The sequence below is a fragment of the Leishmania major genome, chromosome 36 (assembly GCF_000002725.2).
Source record: "Leishmania major strain Friedlin complete genome, chromosome 36".
In the NCBI taxonomy this organism is placed as follows: domain Eukaryota; phylum Euglenozoa; class Kinetoplastea; order Trypanosomatida; family Trypanosomatidae; genus Leishmania; species Leishmania major.
The window spans coordinates 1,757,359-1,773,616 of record NC_007287.2 but is presented as its reverse complement, the minus strand read 5'-3'; the positions used below and the strand labels follow the sequence as shown (position 1 = coordinate 1,773,616).

Below are 16,258 nucleotides of genomic sequence, written 5' to 3'. Positions count from 1 at the left end.
AGGATAGGAGAGTGATAATGAGATCCTTGTATGACCACTGCAGCCATGATTGACAGCGGCAGAGACCGCATCAGGATGGAAAGCTACTGCAGTGTGCAACACTTGTATGACTTTCGCGGAGCTGTGATACGAGTCGACGCCTTACCATTGCCTGTGCTGCGATCAGGAGCACACGGCTTCTCTATCTTTCTATCTTCATCAGAGAGCGAGTCACTTGCATTTCAGGTATGGCCGGTCACAAGCACTGAGCTTCAACTCAAGGCGGCCCACCGACTGCACCCCAGATGACCGGCGCCTTTTGTTTTCTTTGTCGTTGTTGCTGTTGTTTTTGAGCGTGTTGGGGTGGTATGGGGGAGGTTTATTTTAGTAACCTTCTTCTTTGTAACAGACACACACACACACACACATACAAAATATCACACGAAGACAAAAAAACAAGGAGCTACATAGGCACGCATGAAAAAAAAAATCCGAAACAAAAATGATCGAGAAAAAAAAGAGAGAGATAGACCTTGGAACTCACTAGGCTTCACGCCGCGCGCACAGTTCCAGCGGCTCAGGAGAGAGAGAGAGAGAGAAGTGGGGAGAGAGCAAAGAAAAACAGACATCAGCACGCACTCCACTTATACAACAACGCAAGGTGCCCTCTTAAAGCTCCTCCCTTATCACCTTCGCCGCTTCTTCTTTTTGTGTGTGAGACCACCCATTCTCTCCATGATCTGTAGTATTTGTTATGCGTATATAGAGATAGAGATATACTTCTGGTTCCCTTTTCACCTTGCGTCTCGCGTCCAATGCGAAAGCGCACGGCGCTCAAAGACGGTCGGCAAGACCCAGCACACCAGCACATTCAACACACACACGAGAGATGAAAAACACCAACAAACAAAAAGAAGAAGGCGCAAAACTCTTCCCAGATGCGGCGTAGAAGACGGACAACGACGACGGACAAAAAAAAACAGAAGAGTGAGCGGTGGAGTTGCACACTAACACACACACGTACACACACACGTACACACACACACACACACACACAGATTCATGCAAGTAACAAAGGCGCTCGCTCGCCCCGCGACCACCAACACTCGGACTAGCAAAAGAAAACGCGTCGCACTCGGAAGAGGTCGACTCAAACACTGCAACACCATTTCAAGTAGACCTGGAGAACCAAAGACGTCAACAAGCCTCGTAGATCCCCCAGCCAGCACCCAAAAGACTCCGAAGACGCGAAAAAAAAATGAGGAAAAGAAACAGCAGCGCCACTAGATAAAAGACCCGCCTCAACAATGCGCCGCATAGACGAATTTCTTTGGCGTTCAGCGTGCCCCTTCCACGGTAAGCTATGATCTCAAACGCTGCTCTACCACCAGCCCCCGGCCCGTCACAGGCGCATCCGCGCGGTGCGAAGCACCCTCCCACCCCCTCCCACTAACCCGCCACGACACACGCGTTACAGCAGTGCGCCGACACAGCCATCTCGCAGCACGGCCCCTGCCTCACACTCGACCCACCCACCGCACAGCCGCCCTCCCATCGCGATGGGTCGCCATCTCTGCCGCAGCCCCTTCGGGGTGGCTCAGGCTAACCGCACCAATGGGCAGTGCGAGGGCCGGGTAGGATGCACGTTCGAGCCACGCTGACACCTTGCCTATCATATGGATGGCACAAGCGTGCTCACTGTCGCATGTCGCTCCCACACAACGCCGTCCAGAGCCTCACCGACGACATGAGCAGCGATGCATCGCTCTCACTTTCCCACGGCGTAGGGTACCTGACCCTGTCACCACCAGAAGTGGTCCGACATTTGGGAGGGAGATCGAGGGAGGAGGAGGCCTGCATGGCATCCTTCCCACAAAGACTGAGACTCGGGGCTGTGTGCTACCACGCACTGAAGTGTGTGCCGCTGCCGTGAGAAACTGGCAACCCCTTCAAAATACATAAGCGTGAAGGACACGGCGAAGAAAGAGAAGAAAAAGAAGGTGCTGGCACTATCGTGTGGCATAAGCATGGAGAGTGGAGACGAAGAGAAAGGAGGAGAGTGCAGGGAGGGGGTAGGCAAAGAAAACAGAAAATGGAAACGAAAAGGCCGAAATAAAAAAAAGAGGGGGGAGATTGAGCACGCCGCCAAAAAAAAAGTGCACATGCGCTACACTGCACATACAGGAACAGTAATAGAGGCCGTGAACTGGAGATCGCTAGTCGTCGCAGTGGCCGCCCATTGCGCATGTCTACCGAAAAAACAAAAAAGAAAGCGACAACATAAGAGAGTCTAGCTGAAGGAGCAACAGGGACGCGAAAAGGCGAGATGAGGAAAAACGAGAGGTCAACACATGTGCTGTTGAGAGGCCAAGATCATGGCGGGGGGCATTCACACCAAGGTCGCGGTGCGCGTCGTGAAACGCGAAGGGGAGTGAGGGCAAGCCGCACAACTCAAAGTCGAAAGCGAGAAAACAAAATCTGGCGGAGAAAAAGGATGAGTAGGGGGTGGCAAAAATGATCGAGGGGACACCGAAAAGCGAACCACGAGAGTGGGGGCGAAAAAAGGGGGCAGTCGTTGGCAACAAAGAAGACGCTAGAATGACCCCTACGGAGGGGAACAGCAGCACTGGTAGTCAAAGACGGCCAACGATCACTAAGCGAAGGTCGACCAAAGGAAGAGTGAAAGGGGGAAAAACGCTTGTGTGGCTTGGGGAAGTCCCCTTCACCGAAAAGAAGGATTTTTTAAACGAAACACGCAGAGCAAGGTTGGCAACACATCCAAATAGTCGCCATGCGGAGATGCGCGCCTCTATGCTCGCTGAAGGTTATCAAGCCGCTTCATCTTTGATGCCCGTTCTGCACGGAGAGTATACGGCTTCTTCCCTGAAATCCGCTCCTCCCCTTCTACCGCTTCCGGCTGACGCGCCTAAGATGCAGATGGGGGGGGGGGGGGGGAAGGGTAGTGCGGAAGCCCATGCAGCTTGACGCTGCTTCCCTTTTGAATGTTTTACTCTCTTTGATCAGCACATGGCAGCCGCGTCGCGTCACAGCTCGGAAAAGCAAAGACGGCTTCGTAATCGAGCAGATCTCTCATTCGCTAGCAATCCACATATCTCACAAGAATCAATTGCCCCCTCCCCCGGCCCCTTCCTTCGCTCTCATCCCCGAAAGGTGCCTGCACGCAAGGCCCAAAAAAAAAAATCAAACCGGCACCATGAATTACGAGATTACGCGTGCAATCTGTGCCCGTCCCTTTCTTTTATTTGACGGTGGTTCCTTTATTTTTTTTTCCTTTCGCTTCCGTTGTGTTTTTTGTATGTCTTCTTGTTTGTCCGTTTTTTTTTCTGGTTTTGCTTGATCTTCATGTGTTTTATGTCGCCCTTCTTGACCACTGCCACGGGCAACGAAAAACAAAAAAGGGCACCCCTGTCGGAGGACCTCTGACCACCCCACCAGTGCGCCTTCCTTTGCCTCCGTTTCTCCGTCTCGTTACTTTACGTGCTGCCGCTTTCTCCCGGGCTTGGGTGTGTCGGCTTTGTAAGGAAGAAATGTAGTCAAAACAACACACACACAAAAAAAGTAAACAGTGACATCTATGAAGGGAAAGTGAAGAAACCTCGGTGGGCCGACGCACACACGCGCCCATACGCAGCACGCATGACACAGCACGCGCGCACATCTCGAGCTCACAAGCGCGAGCGAGACGAAAACGGAAACGCATCGCTTGTGCTCATGCCCCGGGGCGAGGGGAAACATCGCACTGCAGCTGTCTCACGCGTCCACTAGCTCCATCCAAATACGCGCACGAAACGTCTTGTATAGGTGGCGCACCAGTTCACGAAAGTCCATCCGCTGCTGGGCCTCGTAGAAAAACGTCAGCTTCTTCTTGTCAAACTGGTACTCAGCGTCGACAATCACCATTGGCAGAGAGTGGTCGAGCACCAGCTGCGCACACACGTCAATGGCGCGGCGCTCCAGTTCCGCCTGGGTGCCGAGTAACTGCTGCACGTCCGTCTCGGATGCCAGCCGCAAGACAGTGCCGTTGCCCACTCCGATGCTGCGCGGCAGTTTGCTGTCCGTCAGGCCAACGCCCACCACCTTGCGCTTGCGAGACGCAGATGGAGCCTTGTCTGACGCACCGGCGCCACTGCCTGCGTGCCCGTGGCCGTTTCCTTCCTGCGCCACCTCGCACCAGACGTAAACAACGAGACCCAGGTCCTCGCCGCGGTCGCCGCCGACAATGACGTAGCTGCCCGGCGTTACGTACTCATGTGATTCGTACTGGAGAACCCGTTTCCGTTTAAACTCCACGAGCACCTCACAGCTGCTGCGAGGGTCAATGCCAAGCCTTCCAGGCGTGTCGGCCGCGCCACCAAGAATCTTCAAGACCTTCGGACGCCCCCGCTCGTACGCGACACGCACGCTGGTCGTCAAATGCTGATCGTGCAAGGCGCGCAGCGTATCGATAGGAATGCTATTCTTTACCATGGCACCACCGCTGATGCCGTTCGAGTCCGGCGACGGGTCGCCGCCGTTGTCGTGATGGCGGTCGCATGGCGACGCCTGAGCGTTACCTGGCTGGCCGGTCGGAATCAAGTTCGGTGCCCTCTCTTTGTAATCCACCGGACTCTGTGACAACTCCTCTGAGCCACCGCCACCGGTGAGTTGCTCATAGAGCGAGTCGAAGTTGAAGGTAGAGGAAGTGGCCGTGTTCATGGGGGTAGACGACATGTTGAAGCGTTCAATAAGCTCGACCAGCGACAGCTTCTGTGTAGCCTGCGGAGACGCCAGCAGCGAGTCGTGGTGGCTGCGGCTGTTGTTGTTTGGTGCCGTTGAGAAAAAATCTCCGCTGACGGGGTCGTCCATAACGGACATTGCGTTCAACCCACCTGCCAAGTGCGGCGGTGGCATGCTAGGGCTCTTGTTCGTTGGCTGAGAGAGAGCAAGCTGCTTCTTCGCTGGCGTCACGGCATCCGCCTTGTAGGAGCGCAGTGACCCCGGACCTGCCGTTGCTGCGTTGTTGCCGTTCAGCGCCGTGCTCAGATAACCACCAAGCGCACCGTTAGAGCGCGCGCTCTCTGATAATGTCTCACTCATGCCCAGCACCGCGTTGGGTCCGTTCAGGCTGCCCATCAATGACCGAGTCGCGCCACCGGTGTTCGGACGCATTGGTGTGGCGTTCATAGTATTGGCGGCACTTGGCGTTGTCGCGACACCGCCGACCATGCCGGCGTTAGACCCCGAGAGGCCCAGTAGATCCGCATTCGGGATGTTGTGCAGCGCTGAAAAGAGAGACGGGTTCATGTTAGTGTATCCGCCATTGGCCGTGTGCATCGGGCTGAGCTGCAGTTGCTGCTGCAGCACACGCATTCGCAGCTGCTCGATACGGCTGTTTAGTTCGGCATAGGACAACTGCAGCGCTTTCTGCTGCTGGGCAAAAAACTCGTCGGTATCGATCACCAGCTTGCGCACCACACTCGCCAGCTGCTCACGCTCTAAGGCTTGACCAGAGGCTGGTTGCGGCATCGAGCAACCAAAGCAAAACGCCAATATAGCGGAAATTGTACGACAGAGAGGGTCCGATGACTGTGTCTGTGTGTGTCTGTGTGTGTCTGTCTCTCTCTCTCTCTCTGTGTGTGTGTGTGTGTCTGTCCTTTGGTGAGAAGGCAAAGGCGTAGTGGCGGAGTGAGTTTCCTTCGGCTCCTATGAACGTGACGAGCAACAACAGCAACAAAAACGTGAATGCTGTGTTTGCCCCTTTGCCCACCCCGCGCCGAGTCCTTTTCTCTGGCCTCTTCGCCTTCTCTTTGCCCCGGAACCGGTGTCGGTGTCAGCCTACGTATTATTACTTAACGGTGGCAGAAACTGTTGGCGGTCGCTTGACTTACGAACAAGAGAACAATAACAAACAGAAGAGAAAGAAAGGGATAGTGGTCAGACAACGCCGAGTACAGCGACAGCGACGGAGCGACAGCGAGAGTGGGCACCCAAACCACACAAACAAACCACCATGAAAAATTTGCCGTGAGCAGACAAAAAAAAAAAAAACATCAAACAACAACAAAGAGATAGGTGAAAAGAAGCAAGAGAGGGAAGAAAGCGTGCAGACGTGCGGACACTCACACTCGTGAGCGGAACAACCAAACAGCGAGCGAAGGCGGGGAGGAAAAGGTTAACTCTCAACAGAGAATACTACGAACGGAGCCGCTTTGAATCGGTCTGTGTTGTTGTGCTAGTGAGTACATCTACTAGTAATCAGCGTCACGTTGTCAGTGCGTGTGTCGGCAGGTGGACGTGTGGTTGTCCGCGGTTCATGCATGGTGTCGGGTGTGCGTAGAATGCGCACCCGGGAAGACGAGGACAAAGAGGAGAGTGAGAATATCGGCAGCGAACGAGAGTATGGAGAGGGGCGCACATTAGGCGTACACAGACGAAGAAAAACGAAGTGAAAGAAATGGTGCGAGATGCTTGAGGAATCGTGAGAAAATGCCAGCTGGCGTGCGGGCGAAAGGCGACGCAAGCAAATCGGGGAAAGGCGTAGACACCACGTCTACGCACTGGACCTGAATCTCTCTCCCTCCCTCACCCCATCAGGGAACACGTCATGTGTGGAACTCACGCGCGGTTCCCGCATTGGCATCTTGTGGACTCACACGAGACGACAAAGAGAGAAGAAATGACCGCCGCATACAAACACTTCAGCGAGTGAGATGCTGTTTATTTTTTTCTTACTCCTTGCGTAGATAGTTCACTCACGTAGCGCTAACAGACGTGCATCAGAGGTCTAGCTAGCACTACTTGCCATTTTGATGGAGCCAGTGCCATCTGATGCTTGCAGTACTCCCGCCCTCCTCGGTCAAGTGCAGTAATGTAGGCGCACAATGTGAGCTACTTCACCTACGGCATCTGCTCTCCCATGGATAAGGGAAGCTCACCCAACGCTCCGAATGCAAAGAAAAAAAGCATTCATTGACAACAAGCTCACGCGCAACTACAACCACAAACACGCCACCCCAAAGAGTACAGAAGAAGGAGAACTAACACACGCCCTATACAAAAGAGAAAGAGAGCTGGAAAGAAAAACAACACCAAAAGGGAACCGCACCCGAAAAAAAAGAATACAAAATGGTCCTGCCGTGTTCGCAACCACGGCCTGCCCCCTCGTGCATACGCCGCAGAACGCATGCACAACAACGACCAATCCAGCAACGCACAAAAAAAGGCGCAGTCGCTAGCTAAGAAAAGGAAACTTTTTGTGGCACCAATTGCACATAGAGACAAAAACTTCTCATCGCAGAGATGTCCACACGCACATATATACTCGGGGGCGTTTATATCTTCACCTTCAGCGTGTCCATATTCCACCAAGTACAAGGCGACAGAATATACGCACATACAACCACAGCTCCACCACCGCTGCCGCACCACGGCGACATCCAGGTCGTCTGGGTCGCGCCCGCCCAGCCCCGGCCCTCGAATCAGGCCACGCGCCTAGCCAGCTCTCCCTGTCCTCCCTCCAAGACCCTGCACACCCCTGCCTGCGGCCCATCCTTCCCGCCCCGGCGCCTCACGCCGCGCCATCCCATGCCACGCTGTGGCGCCACTCCACATGGGAGTCTGGAGGACTCGCTCCATTGATTCGGGGTGCTCTCGCCATGCTGCCGGCACCCGGGCCTCGCCAGCCCACCCGCCCGGGACGTCGGAGGTGCCGTGCGCTTCGCAGACAAGCGCGGTGGAGCTGATCGGCGTGCCTCTTGTTCTCCAATACGCACCGTGTCCTCGGCATGCCGCCTGGTGAGCTCGTACAAGCATCATCGCGGCAGCAAGTCTCCTCCGCACAGAGCGGCACCGAGCCTGCCCACCGACACCACGCGTCCGCCAGCCGCACCCAGGGGTAGGCGGCAGCCTCGCAGCTTCCCCAGAAAGCGTGGGTACTCGACGCGGATACCGCGCGCTGAGGTGGCCGGCGTCATTGAGGATTCGAAAATGCAAAAAGAAGAGGGAAGAGAAACAGAAAACAAATCGAAAAGCCAACACTGACGTGAACGTGGGCAACATGAGCGAGCTATCGGCACACAAGAACATGAGAAAAACGATGATTAGAAGCGATTCGACCACAGAAACACTGGAACAGACGTCGGAGAGAGAGAGAGACAAAAGATGAGCGATTTTAACAAAAAGCAGAAAGGATGCATGTCATGCAAGGGCTCTGCAACCGCAGAACAACGTAGAGGTTTTCAACGAGCACTGCCGCACCGGTTCGATAACATAAACCAAAATGAGACGCACAACTATCGAAGAAAGCACGAGATGATGGCAAGAAGAGGAGCGCACGACAAAAGCAGATGGCACCGGGGCAGTGGAGGCGCAACAGCAAAAAGACAAAACAAATTGACTACCCCGCTACGCCATCAGCAGATGCTCGCTCCCTTTCCTTTTTTGTTTTTTCGCCTTGGTGGCGGTAAGGGAATCACCCGCACTCCCCTCTTGCCTCGTTCAATGAAGGTTGACACAATGCTTACAAAATCGAGGTGGGGAACAAAAAAGGAGCCGAAAAGACAAAGAAAAAAGTGAAGAACTCAGCGGAGAGGAAGGGAAGATGACCGGGGGGGGGGGTGACGGAGCGAGAGGCATGCGCAAAAGCCGGAAACCCAACGCCATAGAGGCAGAGAGACGCGGCACGCACCAACATGTAAATCAATTCTTCTTTGTGCTCTGTCTCAGCGTGCCCCTTCCACGGTAAGCTATGATCTCAAACGCTGCTCTACCACCAGCCCCCGGCCCGTCACAGGCGCATCCGCGCGGTGCGAAGCACCCTCCCACCCCCTCCCACTCCCCCGCCACGACACACGCGTTACAGCAGTGCGCCGACACAGCCATCTCGCAGCACGGCCCCTGCCTCACACTCGACCCACCCACCCCACAGCCGCCCTCCCATCGCGATGGGTCGCCATCTCTGCCGCAGCCCCTTCGGGGTGGCTCAGGCTAACCGCACCAATGGGCAGTGCGAGGGCCGGGTAGGATGCACGTTCGAGCCACGCTGACACCTTGCCTATCATATGGATGGCACAAGCGTGCTCACTGTCGCATGTCGCTCCCACACAACGCCGTCCAGAGCCTCACCGACGACATGAGCAGCGATGCATCGCTCTCACTTTCCCACAGCGTAGGGTGCCTGACCCTGTCACCACCAGAAGTGGTCCGACATTTGGGAGGGAGATCGAGGGAGGAGGAGGCCTGCATGGCATCCTTCCCACAAAGACTGAGACTCAGGGCTGTGTGCTACCACGCACTGAGGTGTTCTCCGCTGTAAGGGCCCTTAAACCAAAAGCAAAGCAGCAGAAAAAGAGGCGGGGTGTGACGAAAAAGAAAAAGAATAGCAGCAAACACGCAACGCCCAGCTCAGCAACGGCACAACGTCAGATAAACGCAGCGCCACGTGCATGTGCACTTGAAAATCGGCCACTGTGCTGGTCGCCTTCAATGCCGCAGCGATGCTTGTAGTGACCAATTGCACTTCCTTTTCTGCCCTCCTCTGATGTCTTTTTGTTTTTGCATGGAGATGTGGCCAACGCGGCACAGAGGGCCCGCGCATCGACTGCCTGCCAAACCAATGCAAACACACCCGCACACACGCACGCACGGAGGGTGCCCGGAGAGAAATCATAACAATAGAAGCGAACGAGAAAAAAACGCCTTGAGTAGAAAAGACACAACAGCTGGCAGCTGACAAGGAAGGTCGATAAGTGGTAGGGAAGGGAAAGAGATCAGCGGCCAACAGAAACACATGAAACAGAGTACAAGCACTTACAAGCAGGCAGCAAGATATCCAGAGACCAACAAGGCACGATGATGAATAAGGGAAGGGAGGAGTGGGGCGCAAAGTGGAGCACACAAAAATCTACGGCGAAGAGGAGGAGGGGGAGGAGGGCAGACCATCCGTTTTTGGAAGCGTGACGAAAAAAGGCACATTGTTCTGAAACACCCTTCACCTAGAGAGACCGGTGAAGGGCGAACAGGCACAGCGCTACGCTGCTCTCGACAGCGGCAACGACATCGCTGTTTTCCGTATACGTAGACGGAGCACAGGGCACGAGTACATGTCCCGAAGAACGGCACAAAAGGAAGAAAAGGGCAATAGAAGAAGTTGTCCTCCACCATGTTCTGGCGATACGCACCCCGGACGACTACGGATTCACAGAGCAGGGAAAGGAACACGAGCAGACAAAAGGGAAAGGACAGCACAAGGGCAGGCTCGCGTGCTCCGCAGCCCGAGCACATCTTTTTGAACCAGTGAGTGTGCCCACACGTAGACGCGTAGGCGTGAATATACAGGCACCTATGATTCCCTCCTGGTAGCCTGCCAGGGCACGCAAGACAAGCAAACCGCGAGGCGAAACCTCCCTAACAACAAAAAAAAGGACACACCAAAGAGACAAAAAGATGCCACGTCAAGCTGAAAAACAGCGGAGAACGGAAGAGCCAACAATCAAAGCAAAGGTCGATGCGCCGAAATCTGTGCCGCTTGTGAGGCCATTTCTTTCTGCTTTTGTTTTTTGTTTTTTTTTGGGGGGTTGTTCGCTCCTGGAAAAGGTCACAACACAACGCGAAACAAAAACAACAAAAATAAAGATACTCAATGAAACGACGAAGCTGTGAAAAGAGGAGGAGGGAGGTGGGCAGCAGACGCCCAGGTGTCGAAGCACGAAGAGGGTAGCCTAAGCCGGCGCCACGGACAAACAACGGCAGAATCACAAGGAAGGAAGCAACAAACCGTGAGGAAAGAATGAGCTGCAACGCAGAAAAACCGAAATACGGAAGAAAAAAAAACGGCTGTGTGGTTTTCGCACGCTGCACAAGCGAATCTCTTAGGCACATCCGCACAGGCACTTTACGGTGTGTTTTTAGTGCATGTCACATCGACGAACAACGCGAGTACCACAGTAAATTGTAGAAAACGGAAATGAGGCAAGGGAAGCGAAGGAAAGGATGGGAAGGTGGAGTTATGGCGTTCATCAGCAGTTGACCAAAAGAAAAGAAGCAAGCGAGCTGCGCACGCACCGAAAAAGAGAGCACAGAGAAAGACGCACACGCACACGCTCAGTCATCCATTGCACAGAGAGCGAGCAGTGGCAAAATAACTGTACCCGAAAGAAGGCGAGGAACACAAAAAACAAGATAAACATAGGGGAAAAAAAGGAATTGAACTATAACCAGTGACCAAAACACGCGATTTGTAAAGAGTGTCCAGTCGAACGCAGAGCAAAGAGGGAAGAGATGGGGGGGGGAAGGAAGGTGCAGAAGCGGAATTCGTCAAACAACGGATCTTCCTTTTTTTTTCATTCTTGTACGCACCTGGTCACCCGGTATGCGTGTATGTGAGTATACCGCTTCTTCCTTTTTTTTCTGTCCCCTCCCCTACACCCCACCCACCCTTACCTTGTACCCGCTCGCTGCCTCGGTTCGCGATCAACCAACAGTAGTCCTGAGGCAAACCATATTGATGCACACGCGGCACGCGAAGGGAGAAAAAGATAGAGAACGTGCATTGTGAGCATAGAGGTGAACAGTAGTTTCATGGTTGAGCACGGGAGCCGTTGGCGATGCGGAGAAACCCTGTTATCGTCTTTGTATGTGTGGGGAGGGCGGAGGGTACATGTGAGCGGGTCGTCTTCCTCCACCAAGTGACTGCGGAGGCGGCTGGAAAATGTGTCCACTGCCATCTCCTCCGCATCTGAGGCCCCTCCTGGAGGAGTGTGGTCTCCAACTCGCACTCGGACGCGGGCAAGCAATGGCACACGCACACACACACACACACACACGCTGGCTCCCCAAGGTGCGGTACCAGTAGCTGAGAACGACAACGCCAACGGAGTCCGAACGATGACGTCGCTCTTCCTCAGAATCTGCGCCTTCGCCTGAGGTGGGGCTGAGGAAGAGGGCAGAGAGGGGTGGAGCGAGGCGCGCGAAGAGATCCGGGTACCAGGCAGAGCTCACCCTGAGCAAAGGCACAATAGGAGCAGTGACGATCCCATGCTCCCCGGGGGCACGCGGTTACGTGGCGACTGCGTTATTTCCCATGTTGCTCTCTCGTTTCCTCGCCGCTTACTCCTCCATGTTGCCAATCTCCTTGATGCGCTCAAAAAGGGCAACAAATCGGTTCTTCGTCTTCACATCATCTGTCACGACGAAGTGCCTGTCGCGCAAGTTGCGGAGGTTGAGACTCTTGCACACGCTGGTGCAGCGGTGGCGCAGCGCAAACTTTTCGATGCCGCGGGCACCAAAGTTGCCCATGTCCAGGCCCTGGCCATCGTACGAGTGCACCTCCAGGTCCGTCAAGTCGTTCCTCACGCCCTGCATGTCGCAGACGAGCAAGCCACCCTCACTCCTCTCCAGGGAATAGTGCGAGAGCGCCTCCACCGCCTCGAAGACCATGGTGCGCTCGCGGGCGGCGGGAGGACTGAGGCGGCATTCATTTGTGGGGTAGGCTTCGCCCATGTTGCCGTTGTACTTGGTGAAACGACCAAGCAGCCTCTCCTCCACGCAGAACACCACCCGCTCCGTGTCCTCCGTGCGATAGGAGAAGAAGCCCGTGCGCTTGGCGAGCAGTTCCGCCGACAAGTCCGCACGGTTCAATGCGATGACGGCGCTATCCAGCACATTCAGGAGCAAGGGACGACCCTCACGCCTCTCCTTGTTGAAGTCCTTCGCGAAGAGCGAGGACAGCTTCTGCACCGTCACACTCATAAAGTAGTCCTTCTCCACGACATGCTTGATCGTGCGGCGGTACATCTTCGCCACCATCACGGATTCCTTGCAGGTATCGGGGTCCACGTCTGCGACCTCGAAACACACACGCATGCCACCCTGACCGATGCCACGCTCCGGGTTGACGATGCGCACAAAGATGCGCTTGGGCGTCCACGTAAAGTCGTCGATATCAAGGTCGTAGCGCGTTGCGGGAATGATGTACTTCGTATCGATCCCCTTCGACTGGAGGCGCATCAGCTCCTCCTGCGTCAGTGTGCGGCGCTGCGCTGCCGTCTCCTTGGCGCTTGCAGCGCTCGGCTTGCAGCCCCGCTTCACCCACGGGCGGAGCATTGTTTCTTCCGAGGTCGGTGGGGTCGGTCGCACAAAGGAGGCGACGGCGGCTGTCGCCGTCGATGCAGTGGCAGAAGAGCTCGCACTTGCCGTCTCCGACTGGCGGGCAGCCGCGTCAGACGCCGCCGGCAGCATTGCGTCCGACATCCTGCGCGATGGCGACGCCAACTCGAGCATCTCGTCGGAACCCATCTTGTGCTCCTGCACGTGCCTGATGTACCGCATCAACGGACTCGAAGAAATGTCGTACAGCTTCAACTCCCGCGGCAGCGGCTCCATCCCCAGAAGCTTGCACACATCATTGCACGTGTGCGCCCGCGCCCAGGCGTCGATGCCAGCCTGGCCGTCGTTGAGCGTCTCGAACCCGCAACCACTGGAAGTGTTGATATTTGGGTGCATGAGGAGACCGCCCTGACACTTGAAATGGCACACCAGCAGATGATTGCCCGACTTGTGCAGCGTGAAGTGCGAGAAGGCGTCGACAACGTGGCGCAGCGCGAGGTCGTCGAAGCCTGCGGCGTCCTCCGTCACGCCGTCGGCATTCGGTGAACACCGTGGAGAGAAGGACTGAAACTCCGGCTCAGCAACGAACATCACGTCGCCGGAGTCTGCCGTGGTGCGAGTAAAGAAATCGGAGTCGTGCACGGCTGCTTTGATGCAGTCCGGGATGTTGGCCTGTGGCACACGCACCGCATAGGCGGCGTAGAAATCGAGCTCCCGCGCACACACGTTGCTCGCGCGGTACTCGCGGAAGGCCTGACCCAGGGTCACGCACACACAGTAGGCGTCGCCGAAGTGGTAGTAGTCCGCATCCCGAGCCTCAGGCCGCAGAAGAAACCGCGCACGCATCGGCACCGGACGCCCGCCCTCACGCTCCTCCTCGATGGCAAAGAAGGCATACGTCCCGTCCACGGTATCCGGCACCGCTGACGCGGATACGGTAAGCCGCATCGGTACCTCCATCCACTTGGCACGAGTAGGCAGGAAGACGTACTTCACGGCGTCGCAGGTCACCTTGAGCGGAGCCGGCGAAACTGGCGCCGGCTGAAGGACGGCCATTGTGAGCCTCCAATCAGAGCTTTCCGAGACGGTGTCGACAGCAGAATCCGTCTTGTAGTCGCTCAAGATCTCCGCCGCGTCCATGTGCACTATCACCCGCATTTGACGAACGCTCCGCAGGAAATCGGTGTAGTGGTTCTCCTCCGTGTCGAGTGGGTTGACACAGGCGGCAAACGTTTTGACACACTCACCGTCGTTGTTGAAGTTGGAGATGCCGAGGGCGCGGCAGGTGTCACCGCACCGATGCCCCTCGACCCAGTCCTCCATAGCGCTCCTCCCTGCATCACCCATGGTGAACCGCTCACTGTCAGTCGTGTGAAACAGAGGATCTAGCAGATACCCGTTGCTGCGCATGAACCCGTGCGCCACCATGCACATGCGACTCCTGACGTAGGTGAAGTGCGAAAAGCCGTCCGCGATGTCGCGGTAGATGTCGCGCGACCACATCGCGTCGCCGCGACTGTAGCACTTACCCTCGTCCACTTCACGAGATGCAAAGGAGATGCCGAGAGCCTCGCACGCGACTGTGTTTGGCTCCATCAAGAACATTACCTGCCGTGTGTCCTGGGTGCGGTACGAAAAAAAGCCCTTACGAGCGGTGCGAATGGCCGGGTCGAGAACGGAGTCCATGTCGAGGCGGACCACGACGCGATTGGTGAGGAGCGGCAGGTGGAACTTCACGTAGTGGGAGCGGGCGGCCGTGCGCGTGTAGTCGCGTGCGAACTCCTCGCACAACGCCTGTGCCTGCCCAAGGCTGTAGTAGTCGGTCTCCGAGACGAGATCGATGTTGTGGCGGTACACCTTGGCGAGCATCGGTGTCGCCGGCTTCACGAGGTCCAGCAACTCCACGGCGAAGGTGGCGAAATATTTATCCTGATGGATGCCGCGGTTGTGGTGCAGGACGCGAACTGTGATGTGGTGAGCCAACCAGCGCCTGGTGCGGTTGTTGAAGACGTACTTGTGCCCTCGCACAATCACCGGCGCGGCATCGCCGACGCTACTTGGCCGCACGTATCGGGCCAGCGCGATGGTAGGGATACAAGTCTGTGGCGACGGCATAGCGAAGCCGTCACCGCCCTTCGTGGACGACGCCTCGTCGGTAGTGCGTAGGCTGCTCGTCGGGCCGCCTGCATTGGGCACCCAAAGCGCCGAGGTGGCGTCCTTGCCAAAACTGACCTGGTCAGCGTCAAGGTACTTATGCTGGCGCGACACGCGGACGGAGTCGGCGCAGTCGCGCGGTGGCCTGGCGACAGAGGCCGTCGCTTTCGAGTTTGTCTTGCATCGTGTATGAAGAGGTTTTTCCAAGTCGTGATCCACAACGGAGAAGCTGCCGTTCACACTGCTCGGGGTCTCAAGGGACCCCTTCTCCATGGTATTCGCAGTACGTGAAGGAGACAAAGGCCGGGAACGTGATGATCTTCAAAGGTGCAAGCGAGGGAGCTGCACCGGCAGTTTCCAAGCCCGAACAGACAACGGAATGACTTGTGTGTGTGTGTGTGGAGGGGAAGGGGGAAACTCCAGGAGTGCAAACCTGCGCGTGTGTAAGCAAGCGTCTGCAGAAGTGGGAAGAGGAGACGTATATGTGAAGAGAGCAAGACAACAACAAGAGAGGAAAAAAACAAAGTGCTGAGTTGATAAGAGCGAGAGAAAAAAGTGAGCTACAACACTCTGAAGACAGGCTCACGACGGCGACAGGTACTCCCCCCAGATCGGCACAGGCCAGAAAACGGAGGACCAAAGAATGCGTCCATGAATAGTCGCAGGCTTGTGCCTTTCTTCTCTTTGTTTACTTGTTTTCGGTTGTTCGAGGGAGAGGAATGGTGGAGTGAAGCACTCCACACGCTAACGTGAACACCGCTCACTTCAACTAAAAGCAGAATCAAAGCGGGAGAGAGGAAGGTAGGTGGGCAGGCACAGTTCGGCTCGAACAAAGAGAAGGATACCACATACGCACATGCAAAAACCTCACCCAAGACACAGACAAGTGCTCAGCCGAAGAAACGCACACGGACACAAGAAAACAAAAAGGGATGTGAAAAGGATGAACAGCAGCTCTACTTTGTTGGTGTTGCTCCTGCTCGTGTGGCGGAAGTTCAGGAAAGCTGTGAAGGTGCCTGTG

General features: G+C 55.7%; 2 protein-coding genes across 2 annotated transcripts; both read right to left on the bottom strand.

Annotated features, from left to right (window-relative positions):
• Positions 1-3,750: 3,750 nt before the first annotated feature.
• LMJF_36_4560 (conserved hypothetical protein) lies at positions 3,751-5,505 on the bottom strand (the record flags this gene model as incomplete). The annotated part of the gene is made up of 1 exon (XM_001686988.1): positions 3,751-5,505. The coding sequence occupies one exon, from the start codon at positions 5,503-5,505 to the stop codon at positions 3,751-3,753; it is 1,755 nt and encodes a 584-aa protein (XP_001687040.1).
• Positions 5,506-12,084: 6,579 nt separating this feature from the next.
• Positions 12,085-15,510, bottom strand: LMJF_36_4550 (related to elongation factor-2 kinase efk-1b isoform-like protein; the record flags this gene model as incomplete). The annotated part of the gene is made up of 1 exon (XM_001686987.1): positions 12,085-15,510. The coding sequence occupies one exon, from the start codon at positions 15,508-15,510 to the stop codon at positions 12,085-12,087; it is 3,426 nt and encodes a 1,141-aa protein (XP_001687039.1).
• Positions 15,511-16,258: the final 748 nt, after the last annotated feature.